This window comes from Montipora capricornis, chromosome 9 (assembly GCF_036669925.1).
Source record: "Montipora capricornis isolate CH-2021 chromosome 9, ASM3666992v2, whole genome shotgun sequence".
NCBI lineage: Eukaryota > Metazoa > Cnidaria > Anthozoa > Scleractinia > Acroporidae > Montipora > Montipora capricornis.
In genome coordinates, this window is record NC_090891.1 from 26,596,630 (window position 1) to 26,611,328 (window position 14,699).

Sequence of the window (14,699 nt, forward strand, 5' to 3'; positions counted from 1 at the left end):
TTAAACAAAATTTTAGTTTCTAAAGAAACTGTGGTACTGCGTCGGTGGGAGATTGAAAAAGAAATTGATTTTATCAAACGAGTTGATAAAGGTCGAATTACCACCGGGAAAGATTTGATTCGCTCCGACGAAGGGCTAACGCTCGAAACGTCAGCTTTCCAAATCTTTCACGGTGGTAATTCGACCTTTATTAACTCGTTTGATAAAATCAATTTCTGTTTCCTGTGTTTAGTCACATTTTGAAGTTGTGTCTAGACGGCGACAGGGTGCAATGGGGCAATTTATAATTGGAACTGAATTGGGATCAAACCAAAATTGGTGATGCCGGAAAATCTGTCCTGCCAACATAGTCTTCACCCTCCTCGACTTTTTTCGTCTTCTCTTGCAAATAGAATTGTCACTGATCTTATTGAATGGACGAGTGGTAACAATTATGTGGAGAAATTATTATTTTTAATATTTTATTGTCTTTTTGACGTCGTTACACAATGATTCAAACCAAGAGTCTTCAGATCCACAGCGGCTATGTTAAAAGGAACATTTTGAAATTCTAAAGTTTCTGTTTTTCACACCTTTTCGTTATTATTTTAAACTATAAGAAAATTTGTGGTTTTATCAACGGAATTGATAATGTAAATGGACCACTGTACAGGGATTATAAGCTTTTATAATCCTTGTGCGGTGGTCAATTTGCATTATCAACTCCGTTGATAAAACCAAATATTTTCGAGTGACACTTCCCCATCGACGCAGCACCACAGTTTCTTTAGAAAGTACTCCTTTATTTTAAACTAAAGCCGAACTATTGAAGAACTGATCTCAATGTGAACGAACGATGTTTAAAGAATCTAAATTGGCTCTATTCACAATTAGTGGATTTTTTTCAGCGATTGCACGGACAGGGTGACTATTAGCTCGCATGCTATCAATTCTCGTTCTCTTTCACTGCGCCCTGCTCGACTCTTGTGGAAGAAAGTCGGTCATGTTTGTCATTGTGATACAATCGATTTGATTTAATTTCTTGCTTCTCTGCTAACAGGTCGTCTACTCACAGTGACGTCACTGGATCGCGAGAAACAGGACATGTACAACTTCATGGTGTCAGCGGAAGACGGCGGGGGACGTTCTTGCTTTACCAACGTCACAATCTTACTTGATGACGTCAACGACAACGCACCCGTCTTCACGCAAGCGCAGTATAGCAAGTCAGTCTACGAAGATGCGCGGATAAACCTGGTGTTGCTACAAGTGAAAGCAGACGACGCTGACATTGGAAGGAACAGAAAAATTTCGTACTCCCTGGTTAATACGGCGGGCGATACGTTCAGTATTAACTCTGAGACTGGTATCATTACCTTGAAAAAGGGCCTCAACAGAGAGCAGACAGCCGAGTATACCCTGAAAGTGCGCGCGCAGGACAGGGGAATCCCTGCCAAGTCAGGTGACTGCACCGTGGTTATACAGGTACTTAATATTAATGACGTTCCGCCCGAGTTCCTGGAATCGAGACACGAAGCTAACGTGAGCGAGGATGCCCGTAGGGACACGCTTATAACAACCATCAGTGCGATTAGTCGCGAGGCCACTCAAGAAGAGCTCACCTACGCAATTCTTGCCGGTCCTGGTTCGGATTTGTTTGCAATTGATAAAACCACCGGAGATATCACGCTGCAGGGGGATTTGGATTTCGAGACAGCAAAACGCTATTCACTGGTGATTCAAGTGCGCGATGCTGGACCGCCGGTGCTATCTGCCACTGCCTCTTTGAGTATCGTAGTCACCGACGCTAATGACAACGCGCCCACATTTGGACAGAGTGATTACCGTGCCAGAGTAGACGAAAACTCAGCCTTGGACACGTTTTTAGTGCAGGTGTTTGCCACCGATCTGGACCATGGCTCGAATCGTGATATTCGTTATAAGATCGTGAAAGGAAACGAAGCGGGAAGGTTTAAAATCGGCGAAATGACCGGCATAATTAGCGTTGCAGCACCCATCGACCATGAAGTAGAGTCCCGGTATTCTCTGACGGTGCAGGCTCGGGATGAAGGACACCCACCTTTGTCCTCTGAAGCCCAAGTGAATGTGCTCATCAATGACATCAACGATAACCCACCCGAGTTTTCGCACACCAACTTCACGGTGTCGATTGGAGAGAGCGCACCAGTAGGTACAGAGGTAATATTTTTGCGGCCTCATGACCGAGACGGCCCTGGAAATGGAGGACCGTTCACGTTTATGAGACTCGATGGAGACGGATCAAAGTTTAAACTACAACGGAACGGTAGCATCACCAAAGTGGGTCCTTTGAGCCACCAAGATGGAGAACACAACTTCAAGGTGCGTGTTTTCGACAACGGTGACCCACGACAGTTTATTGATAAGACTGTTAGAATCAAGGTCGTTGAGAGTGTAAAGCATCCTCCACACGTCCAACCGCTGAACGTGTATCTCAAGCTGTACGGTTCTCAGTTTAACGGTGGTGTCATCGGCAGCGTCCAGGGAAGCGATCCCGATAAGGACCCTCTCACATACTCGATTGTGGACGCAGACGTTGCAAGCCCGTTTACCATAACAACCAGTGGAGAAATCAGAGCCACGTCGAACGTCTTAAGTAAAATCTACCACCTCAACATAAGTGTCACAGATGGGAAGTACTTCTCGTACGCGCCGGTGGAAATTGACGTGTCAGACATAACGGACGACATTCTCGAGTACTCCTTGACTCTCCGTTTGTCTGACCTTGGACCCGCTGCGTTTGTGGAAAGAAATTTGGTGAAATGCAGGGAATATCTGGGGGCTCTTTTGAGCGTACCTCCCCAACAGGTCCAGATTTGGAGTTTGCAGTCCGTTGGAAGCAGTTTGGATGTCGTGTTTGCCGTCATGAAGAGTCGTTCTAGGGTAAGGCTTCGTTTATCCATTTACGAAAGATTATAATGGGTCTTGATGTTCTTCAACGATTCAAACAGGCAAAACAGTTGGTTGAGCATCGGGCTGTCACGCGGGAGGTCGTGGGTTCGAACCCCGGCCGGGTCAACACTCAGGATCTTAAAATAACTGAGGGGAAAGTGCTGCCTTTGTAATTCCACCTGCAAATGGTTAGACGTTCGAGTCTTCTCGGATAAGGACTATAAACCGAGGGCCCCGTCTCTTCTGAGTTGATAAGTTGCCTGTTTGACGTTAAAGACCCCACACACTATTCGAGAAGTGTGGTGTATGAGGCCACCTGAGCAGAAACAGCCATAAGTCAAAAAGGGACTTTGCCGAGTGCTGGAGATGTAGATGTAGATGTAGGCTTTGCCTCTGTTTTTTTTTTTTCTTTTTTTTTTGTTTCATCAATCGCACGTAATCCAGCCTGCGGCAAAGTACGGTTTTGTGTTCTTACTTATAAAGTGTGACACAAATGACAATGAGATTAATTGTAATCCTCATAGAGGAAGTTCGAGTTTCCAGCACTTTACTCAATAGTTGACCTTATGGTGCTTTTCCTTCGCAACTGTGATGGTGTTGCTCGCCCAATTTTGACATCTAGTACGAAGTGTCCCTTTCAGTCTAAGCATTTGCCACCTCTTTTTAACAATAAGGTAAGGGTAATGGTTAGGGTTAGTTTTAGCTTAGGGTACTGAAAAGCAGCTGTTTATCCTTGCTTGAGGAGCATTTGAGGAACACTTTGTGACGTTAATTGTCTGTTTTCCGAGACACGAGTGATGTCAAAGTTGGGAGAAGAGCGAGAGGACACTTCGTGACGCTTATTGAAATCCGTGTGCATCTAATTAGGGGCTTTCCTACAGTGGCCCGTTTCTCAAAAGTCCCGATAACTTTTCGGGTCCGAAAAGCCATTTGTAAAACTGCCAACCGCTTAATTGTTTTGGAAAGCCGATCTTTTAACATGTTTTCAAGGTAACAAAAAGAAACATGACTGTGAAGTTTGACGACTTAAATCCTCTCCATTCTTGAGATACAAAGGGGATTTTGACACCCGAAAATAGCCCGTAAAGTTTCGGGACTTTCGAGAAACGGGCTCCAGCTGGACACGTAGAACTTTCTGTCCCTGCGCTAGCGATGACCAACTAACTGGTGATTTCGAAAAGCAGTTGTCAGTTTTATTTTCGAAATTGTCATTGTAGCTATGATATCGTTTTTGTAGGGTTTCTTCGAATCGTATCACATCGCAAACAAGCTGAATTCTTCCCGTGGAAACTTCCAACGACAAGTGGGGGTCACCGTGACCTATATCAGAGTCAGCCAGTGCCGCCTGATGCAGTGCCCTGAGAATTACTCCTGCCAAACAATTTTTAAACCACAGAACAAGCAAATTCGAATAATGTCTGAACGCACCACTTACATCTCATACGAGCATTCCAGGAGTCACGCATGCGTTTGTGACGAGGGTAAGTCACACAAGCATTCAACCTGTCACACATTTGTTTTTATAGAGTAGGGCAATGAGGTGTGGGCGTACTCCCGCTAAAATAGGGAGCTTACCGGCGAAACGAGGACGACGACGGCTACGAGGACTTCATTTAAAAATACGAGTTCGCGTTATTCATATCACTACGAAGCTATTTCATGTCGTTTTGCGTTAAAAATGTGTAGTAACTGTCGAGGAATTAAACTGGTACGAGTGAGTTGGTAGCGTAGAGAGAGAACTGAAAATTCATCGTCATGTCCTAACGTTCTCCACAGAACCTTGAATTTGGTCATTTCACGTCGTCAATTAGGAGATGACGGCAAAGAAATGTACCAAAATGTAAAACGCACGTGCAAAGCGTGCAGAGCCATTGTTTTTGCTCACTAAACCTATTGTTTTGTAGCGTCGTCGTTGCCGTCGGCGTCGTCGTTTCGTAAGCTCCCTAATGTCTTGCCGGCGAACGTTCTCGGCAAAATTCGGCTTCACCCGAGGTTTATGCAATTTTTTACTCCGCCTTTAAACCAGAACTAAAGCTTTGCTATTCAAAATGAGGTTGACGTCACCCTGGTGACTATTTGCAAAAACGCGTCAAAGTAAGTGACAGTTATTGGGGCTGTTTTTTGCCACAATGTGGGAAGCAGATCAAGCCATTCGAATTGTTTCCGAATGCCAAGTTACACCGCGCATAAAGGAAACTGCCAGTGTACAGTTAACTGATTACGCCATTCCCAGAAATTTGCGCCCGGTGACTTCGTTAAGTTCTGGTTAGCTACTGATGTTTTATTCACATCGTATGGGATAAGCGGGGCTGGATAAGCATGCCGTTGTGATGAAAAGCACTGAATGGGATTAAGACCAACAATGGACCATTTTGCAGTTTTGTGCTCAGTTACCAGGCCTTTGAACAAAAACGAGGCTGGAGATGACCTTGCCTTGATACAAACCTCATTGCTTTTTACTGGGTTGCCTATGGCAAACCAGTCGAGGTCTGCGTTGATTTCGTCGTTTTTTTCTTTTTTTCCGTGTCGGTAAAAGTCTTGCCTGTCACTTCCCTCCTAAGTGGTGTCTTTTTGCAAAGAGCCGTCCGCGCGTTTTTTCTTAGGATCAAGAGGGTAGTGGAACTGCGTAGATTTCTCTGGTGGACACAGTAGAATCATTAACTTAGCCTGCAATGGCGTCGAAAGTCATGTAACGCGAATGGCGTTTTAGTGGATCCTTAAACAAAATATACCCTTATGGAGCTCAATAATAGAAAGTCAGTTGGATAAAATAGGCAGGAATGTCAAAAGCGACGAGCACTGGACTTCGACAACAATCTATCGCCCGTCGAGACGAAATCAAAGTGAGCTGTATTTACCTGAAGTACATGGTAATTTGACACGATTGAGTTTCTTGTCTTCACGCACGCAATGAAATAGGAAGAGGTTTCCGCCTCTAAGAGCAAGTATGTTGTTTGTTTCAATAAATATTTCGCTGGAAAGGATTCTGTGGTATTTTCTGCCTTTGTGAATTATAATATCATGTTGTGTATTGAATTTTCGAGCTTAAGGTTGAAATGTGATAGGGAACAAGTTTTTTAGTATTGCTCTGTAAGCTGGAAGGGTTCACAGGCCTGTTGGAAGCGTGCTTGAGTTTCTACAAAATGAGCCCCAAAATCAGTGAAGGATTGTGACGCAGTTGAATAATAAAGTAGCTGCTATTTCCAAAATGATGGAATTACCTGGTGATAAATAACGTCGTACGCGTCTTGGAGGGTAAATTTTGACTTTGCATAAACAAGACTTGGGCGATTGTGATCTTTGTTTTGACTTCGCTCATTTCATTGTCAAACTTTATAACACTTGACAGAAAAAGAAACTTACAAAAACCCGGTATCTTGCCATCATTTGACACAGATACTTCACTGTTTGGCGAGTAAACATGCCGCGGTAACTTCATCACGGCGCCCGCTGAATTCCGGCGATGTCACTTTCGATTTTGCGATTTATTTGTGCACCCAAAACGTACAATAACAACATTGAACTTTGCAAAAATCCCCCAAAATGTTTGTCGCTGATCGTAACTTTTTATATTCTATATTCACGGTTCAAAATATATGTTGTTTTCATGTCGTAAATATGTTATTCTCGAGCGATCGTCCTGGAAACTTCCTTCTGCTCTTTCTAAAAACTTTGTATCAATATTTATTTACTTTTGCATCAATATTTGTTTTTGCATAAAGCAAGCTAACAAAACCTGTACCTTGCTGAGTTCGCATTTGTTAGCGTTAACAGTATTTTCGGTCCGATGCTTCTGTTTTATGAGGGGTATATTATTTTGGTCTCCCATCCAAACACTAACCCCGCCCAACAGCGCTTAACTTCAGTGAAACTTCGGTAATACAAAGCTGTCAGATGCTCAGAGGGCACGCTTAAACTTGTGGTCAAAAGAAGTTTATCAACATGTCAGCCCAGAAGCCAGTGTTTCTCACTTCCCATTTATTACCCCACATGTCTTCTCAGACCATTTACCCAAGACTTCTACCATGGCACTACAATGATAGACAATACCAAAACAATATCGTGCACTGTTAGAGCTACATATTACGCAAGGACAGGTCTGTTTCGTCGTACGAACGTGTGAGGACCTGTGAGCCAAAGGGCCTCGTCTGGTATGACTTCTTAATGACCGCCCAACTTGAAAAAAATTGTCTGGAACGGTGCACGTACCACAGGCAACCCAGTGTACCCTCACGGAGGGTCTAGTCTTATGTAAATCATGTTGTTGTAATGCTAACGAATTTTCATTTACAAAAGGAAAGCAATGAGGTTTGTATCAAAGCAAGGTCAACTCCTGCTTCGCTTTTATTCAGAGGCCTGGTAACTGAACTGCGTTTTTGAGCCCATCGCTGATTTGATTCGGGCGTTAAATTATTCAGACAGATGTCACTATTTAAATTCTTAAAGTGCTACTATGACCAAAAAATAAATTCTTCTTTTTCGTTGGATTTCAAAACTATTTTAACTAAACAATAAGTGACCCAAGTTTTATGCCCCGATTAAAAAAAAAAAGACATCTGTTTAACTGGAATGTTCCTAGTTAATGGTCCGCCATTACTAACTTTAGAATCTTAAGAGAGCTGGATCGAGGAGAAAATGACGTCAAAGACTCACTAGATTAAGAATGCAATACGTGTTTACGCGGCTTAATTAATATGCAGCACGGGTGTTTTGGGCTTTCAGACTTTTAAAGTCTTGTTTTGCATATATAATAAGCAGCATTTACACGCTGAAATTTTAAGCTAGTGAGTAAATGACGTCAATTTTCTCTAGATCCAACCCTGTAAGGGCCAATCGGTTAGTTTTGAACGTTAGTAATGGCGGACCGTGAAATCCAAAACTTACACAAAGTAAACAGCGTTCGGATAAAAATCTAAGAGAAAAAGCAAACACACTTTTAAAATCTGAAGAAAAAAAGAACGAGATTTTTTGATCATAGCAGTATTTTAAAAAATAGGACTTTAAGCAGCTCGTCTCGTAAGTCTACAGACATCTGTTTTAACAAGAACCAAATGTTTCGGGTTTGACTCGGTTACTCTTCCGAAGATTTTTCTCGCTTTTTACTGAGTGTGATGTAGACTTGATTTTATGTAACTTCAAGTGAAGTATCCTTTTGTTCCCTGCGATCGAGGGCTACTGTAGAATCTGACTTGAGTTCGTGTTTCTGTAACTTAGGATGTAAGGATGTGGGTGGACAATGTGCGTCCAATCCGTGTCCAGTTGGTTACCAGTGCTCAAAGTCTCCAAACGGATACCAGTGTACTTGTGTAGATTCATCAAAGTGCGATTTGGCAAAGGCGGGCTGCAAGGACACTACGTGCAAATATGGTATGAAGTACTTTTCGTAATTTGTGCGGCAGCCATGTTCGCAGTGGAGCTTAAGAGCATAAATAAGTTATTTTGTCTAATCAACAAAGTGTTAAACTACGCAGAGATCGCTTCACAAATAGCGTTACTGTGACGGGAAAAACATGGATTTCTTAGTGGTTTGAAGGAAGTTCTATACACGTAACTCCCGTGTCATACTCTCTAAATTGGTTACCAGTTCAATTCAGAATTAATTTTAAGATTTTAATAATAACTTTCAAGGTCATACATGGTCATGCACCTGAGTACATATGTAATCTTATTCATATTAAGAATCCTTCCACGTATGGTCTTGGATCTAATTCTGAACTTTTGTTAGCACCTCCGTCCACGAAAACGAAGAAAACACTCGGTGACCGTCGGGTCTAATTTGCAGGTCGCTCGCAGGTTGCAGGTCGCGGGTTGCAGGTCATTGTTTCACCAATACAGAAAGTATCCTAAACATTCTTAAAAGCTAATCTTAGGCCTAACTGGGCCTAAACAAAAGTTTTTAGGCCTAAGGTTAGCTTTTATGAATGTTTAGGATACTTTTTGTACTAGTGAATCAATGACCTGCAACCTGCGACCTGCAAATTAGACCCGCCGCTCGGTGACAGGGCTTTCACTGCTGCTGCACCATCACTTTGGAACAAACTGCCGGGTGAAATACGGGAGGAGGACAATTTTGAACGTTTCAAGTCTAAATTGAAGACATTTTTGTTTAGAGCAGCTTACTCTATGAAAATCTCGTGATATTTTTTAGTCTTTTTATTCAGTATATCCAGAATTGTAAATAACTATTTTAAACCTTTTTTTAGGCTTGTTTTTTAATCTTTTTACTTTCTTCTTCTTTTTCTTTGTAAGGCGCATTTGATCACATTCTCATGTTGATTTGCGCCTAAGAAATATTAAATCAGAAGTCAATTTAATATTGTTTGGTGTCTTTAGGTGACAATGCGATGACGTTTACTGGTGAATCGTACATAAAGTATCGTTTGAAGGGATCGTTTGACGAACCTTCTCGTTCCATTAGCCTCGCTCTCAGGACAACGGAACCTCGGGGAACCCTGGTGTTTGCCGCGGGACAGTACGATTACAGCATCCTTGAGGTTTGTAGCTTGTTTCTTCTGTATGACAACTGGAATCCAGCTTCCACTTGTTCAAATTTTGATTCACGAGGTATAATCACACTATGATAGAAAAACACACTTAACTGATTAGAGTGTAATGTGAAGTACTAAGTTTCTATCCCATATGAACCATGTGAGTGTTAGCCCTACTAATGGAAATGGGCCCACACAAGGACAGAGAAAAACTCTGACCCACGACCTCCACTGCTCTACCGGCTGAGCTACAAGGTCAGACGGGAGCAAGCCGTGAAAACTGAAGATGTTAAAGTCACGGCAATGAACATGTACAAGTACAAGGAGGGATTACGTTTTTGCAAGCGTTGGCCGTGTAGCACTTATATTTGAACAGATTTAACTGACTAGAGTGTGATGTGAAGTGCTAGTTTCTACCCAATATGAACCATGTAAGTGTTAGCCCTACTAATGGAAATTATGAATTTAACTTTCTAATACAAGGTTTATAATTCAAGGCACTTTTATGTGTAAACAGTTCGCGTAAGCCTTTCCGGACAGCTAAATCGAGGAAAAATGGCACCATACGTCAATTCACAAATTCTAAAATGCATTCTTGGAATGCCGATTATTAAGTGTGCGGAAGCTTTACACATATTCACTCTCTTTCTCCATTCTTGATATTGTGATCGAATGACATTTAAGTCCTGTAGACTCTCTTTGGCAAACGATTTGGAAGTTCGACGAAACCGCCCATCAGGTGGCGTTTGAAAGCATTTCCAAGCGAAGGTGAAAATCGAACCATAGCGCTTAAAACTTATCATTCTTTACCATTTTTCATCGCAGATTGTTGAAGGCCATCTACAGTTGCGCTTTGATTTTGGAAGTGGCGCCGGTGTCGTGAACCTTGACTGGGCCAATGTGGACGATGGGAAATGGCATCACGTGGAAGTCACGCGTCAAGGTAACCACGCCACACTGATTCTGGATCACGGCGTTCACCGAGCCTGGAACAAGTCTCCCGGGAAAATGAGAATCCTTAATCTGGACGACAACGCTATTTATTTCGGAGCTAAAGTTTTGGGATCCAAAACAAGACGCGACATGAGTGGTCGAGGTGAGATCTCTCCTCATTTGTTACTTGGCTTGGCGTAGGGTTGTGAGGGGGGAGAGGGGAGGGAGGAGATAGTGGTCGTAAGGGTTTTAGAGCGGTTTTCAAATGAGTGTCGTAAAACCAAAACCAAAGTAATTACTTTGGCCAATCAAAAAGGACTGAGAAAATCCGGCAAACCAATCAAAACTCGAAGTAATTACAGGTAGCCGACACAAGCGCGGGAAAATGTGCACGCGTGAGCCACGATTGGTTTTGGTTTCACCTCTGATTGGTTGAAAAAATGGCGCGAGAACTTTGAACCAATCACTGAGTGAAGTAATCATAAACCAAAGTAATTATTTAATTACTTTCGACACTCAATTGAAAACCGCTCTATACCCTTATGGAGTTGGACTGCACTATTTAAGCATCAGATCCTTTCGTATTAGATGAGTGAGTGAGATGAAGTTCCAAATTATTCCCAAAGGAAAATGGGCCCAAGCGAAGGCTTTATTCAGGGGCATGATTGGTGCAGTGGTGAAGGCGTTGACCTTCCTTGTTCTATTCTTGGACCTTACGCATTTGTCGCTTGAGTTAGTTCAATTGAGTGGTATTTATACATGATGGCCCTCAGTGAGTATAGTGATAGATCGAAACCAACAAAGTTTATCGGGATCATAAAGCTGCTATTAAATTTGTACGATTTACCTTTTTTTTTCCTTTCCTTAGGTCAACGAGTAGAGAATGGATTTAAAGGCTGCTTGCAGAACTTAAATATGAACGGTGAAGACCTACCTATGGATGGCTCGGACAGCTACGTAACTGCTCAACCGAATAAAGCATTGTTTGGCTGTAAGCTATCGGGAGCTTGCCGCGTGAACACTTGTCCGCGTGCCAGTCGGTGCGTGGAGACGCTGACCTCGCACTTCTGTGATTGTCTTCCTCATCACTCGGGACCTGACTGTCGGCCATTTGAGGGTTGCGAGGCCAATCCTTGTCTGAATTATGGCACGTGTTTCAAGGATCCAATCTACCTCTATCGCTGTGAATGTCCAGAGGGTTACACGGGCACCCAGTGCGAGATTTTTATCGGCAAGTGCGCAAGCGCTCCATGCCAAAACGGTGGCACGTGCTTTCCGGTCAGGAAAAATGGCTTTAATTGCACGTGCCCTGAAGGGGTCACAGGTCAAACTTGTGAGCAGGATTCCAGGCCTTGTGCGTCCAATCCGTGTTCTTTTAACGCCCAGTGCACGAACATTGGCAGTGACTTCACGTGCCGCTGCCCGGAAGGATTATCAGGCAAAACCTGCGACGAGGGATACAACTGCAAACAAAGTCCGTGCCACAACGGCGGTACTTGCGAAGAGAAAAATGACGGAAAGACGGCTTGTTCCTGTTTGGAGACCTACACGGGCCTAGATTGCTCTCTTGACGTGGACGAGTGTCCTAGCACTCCCTGCAAAAACGGTGGCTTCTGTGAAAATACCTTTGGCGGGTTTATATGCAACTGTTCCGCCACCGCCTACGGAGGAAGGTTTTGCGAGCAAGTCCTGGCTAACGTGGACGCCAGAGAAGGCTTGCTTCTCGGGCGCAGTGAAATAATTGGCATTGCCGTAATTCTGGCCGTCCTTTTGCTTGTTGTGATTCTTGTGGTTTTCATCCTGCGATGGCGAGCCAAGAGAAAACGAGAGCTGCGCGCGCAAGCAGAGGCTGCTAAAACGTCGTCGGTATTAAAAGTGTCCCCACCTGTGGTGGGTTCGGAGGTTACATCACCGGAGCCCCCTACTCCTCCCCCGAGAGAAGTTCATGGATACAACGTTGATGATCTAGGAATGCCTCCTGGTTATGACGCGGAAGACTCATGGCGCAGGCGCGAGAGAGCTCGGAAAGATTTCGGCACCATGAAAACGCTGACTTCAGTATCAGATAATCTACCCAACTATCACTGGGATTACACGGACATTCCCGACGATTTGGTCCCGAGAACTCCTCTATCGAAGGAAGACGGTGGAAGTTACGTGGACTCTCCGAAAGATGCCTCGGTGGTTCCGGAAGTCCCGCAACGGCCATCCAGCTTTAGATCTTCACAAGGATCTCTTGATGCACCTGAAATTCCAAAAAGGCCACGGAATTACAAGGTCTCCGAATCAGAGGATGGGTACGGGGACCCCGTTCCCAACATCCCGAAAAAGCCTCTCCAGTACTTGAACCCTAAGGGTAAATCCGCTTCCAGATATTCCATGGATTCACGTTACTCTGAATTTTCCGACGCTACGGATTTAGACCCTGACATTTTCAAAGGGCGTTTTCCCCGTCCCCCAAAGGAACCTTATCCTGAAAGCCTTGACCAGCATCCCGTTGGTTCCTATGCTCCAACATTGACAGCCCGAGGGTCTGAGCTGGGCAGCATTACCGACGGAATGAACTCTGAAGATGATCTTGAGCAAGTGTATCTCGGAAATCGGATGGAAGCTTGCGACGATTCGCCGGAAAATTCGTATCTGCACTCGGAGAACTGCTCGGAAGACGAAGACGATGAGGTGGTGAGGAAATACGCCTACAGCGCGGCGCCCGATCCCGAGTTTCACAAAGCGTTGCAACGCGAAATTAGTCAAATGATGAACGAACTGGAGGAGCTGAAGTTAGAATCTGAACTCTGACCCGCGGGTACAAAAAATCACCCGTAAGAAAGACAATAGAGCCATTACTTTAGTGTGCAAATTGAACATAGGAATTATTAAGCATATACTTCAATTAGTTAAAACCTAATTTGTCTTGGGTTAGGTTTCGTTGTCAGATGAAGTAGCAACAAACAAAAGAGCATAAAATCATTTTTTTTTAGTGAATACTATTCAAATTATAGCACCAGACGCCGGATACCTAAAAAGTTTTCCTGGCTCCCTATAGCCATCTTCAATGTGATTGGTTAATCATTGTCACAAAATCATGTCTATTTCTTAAGAGTTTCAAAAGGCCTGGAAGTGGAAATTCAGAAAATAGTTTGCCTCTCTATTTTTCTACGTTTTATCTCTTACGTGAAAATGCAGAAGCGTTACTGTAGCTCTTAGATCAAACTTCGCTTCATCTTAAAAACGTGAATAATTGTCGTTTATGTCTTTGGTCAAAGGCTCCAAGAGTCTTTTCTTTGTCAAAGACAAAGTCATTTTAGAAGGGAAAACCTGTAATTTTGCCTATCACCTGAAAGGAAGTCAAACAATTTACTATAACAGAGTATAGACCGATTATTTTTTTTTGCAAAGCTCTTTTATCATTAAATTATTTTTATGATCTTCTCGACTTTTTTACGGAAAAATTATCCTTATTTCATCGCTTTTAGAGCAAATTTCCTTTTTTCACATCGCTTTTACAATATAAATACTTAAAAAATCTAGTGTACAAAATTAGTTTTGCAGTTTTGTCTTGTTTGGAAAGGTATTTTTAACAAAATTTATAATACACGATTGGCAAGCACGCTATTTACCGTGCTTCCTGGGATATGTATTTATTTTTGTGCGCGCAGTAAACAAACTATATGGGCGTTGACATTTAAAGTCAATTTTAGTATCTTTCGTAAAGAACTTTGTTAACATTTTAGATGTAGCGCGTAGTATTAAAATTGAAGAAGTATACGGTTGGTCTAGTTTTTTTCTGTGTTAAGGTAATTCCTTAGTATTGCATTGCGCATCCCTACTGCGCACGATTTTCGCGTCATTAGCGCGCGCACATGAGCACGTGCGCATACAAAACGTAAGAGATTTTGCTCAAACTAAACCCGATAGCGAAATAAATGCTCCTTTTCTCTCAAACGAGCACGGTGATCCCCGATTTTTTATTTTTCAGGTATTTGCTAAGAACAGTCTAATAAAGAACATATTTGAAGAAGAAAAAAAGGTTGATAGTAGAACATGAATTTTTTTGGAAAACAGTTCCGTACTGGGTGTATTTTACCCAAGGCGAGGACTTCAAGCTAACCACGGAACTGTCCCAAAAAGTGCAATATTCCCACAACCAGGAAATCAAAGTCGGCGTTAATGAAGCATTACTGCTTATTTTAATAAGAAAAGCTTTATTTTCAAAATAAAATTTTGTGTCTTTGAAGTAACCAAGACTTAATTCTGTATGAAGGTGATTCGAATTTTTAACGCGAAAACAGTAAAAATACCCATTTTAAGAGCCTGCTGACGCGTAAACAAGCACGGTGACCCCATTTTTTTATTGCATTTTTTTAA

At 42.8% G+C, this 14,699-nt stretch overlaps 1 protein-coding gene across 4 annotated transcripts in view; it reads left to right on the plus strand.

Moving 5' to 3' along the window:
* Window positions 1–14,091, plus strand: part of LOC138017874 (protocadherin Fat 1-like) — a 48,779-nt gene extending 34,688 nt beyond the window's left edge. For 3 of the 4 annotated variants that reach the window (XM_068864861.1, XM_068864862.1, XM_068864860.1), the window contains exons 10-15: window positions 1,040–2,901; window positions 4,148–4,391; window positions 8,125–8,277; window positions 9,244–9,404; window positions 10,224–10,494; window positions 11,200–14,091. In XM_068864861.1, coding sequence (XP_068720962.1) covers window positions 1,040–2,901; window positions 4,148–4,391; window positions 8,125–8,277; window positions 9,244–9,404; window positions 10,224–10,494; window positions 11,200–13,130 — 4,622 coding nt within the window. In that variant the 3' untranslated portion in view covers window positions 13,131–14,091. Of the gene's footprint in view, window positions 1–1,039; window positions 2,902–4,147; window positions 4,392–8,124; window positions 8,278–9,243; window positions 9,405–10,223; window positions 10,514–10,550; window positions 10,582–11,199 lie in introns of those variants that run through there. The other variant, XM_068864863.1, reaches the window with a different exon arrangement.
* The last annotated feature ends 608 nt before the right edge of the window (window positions 14,092–14,699 follow it).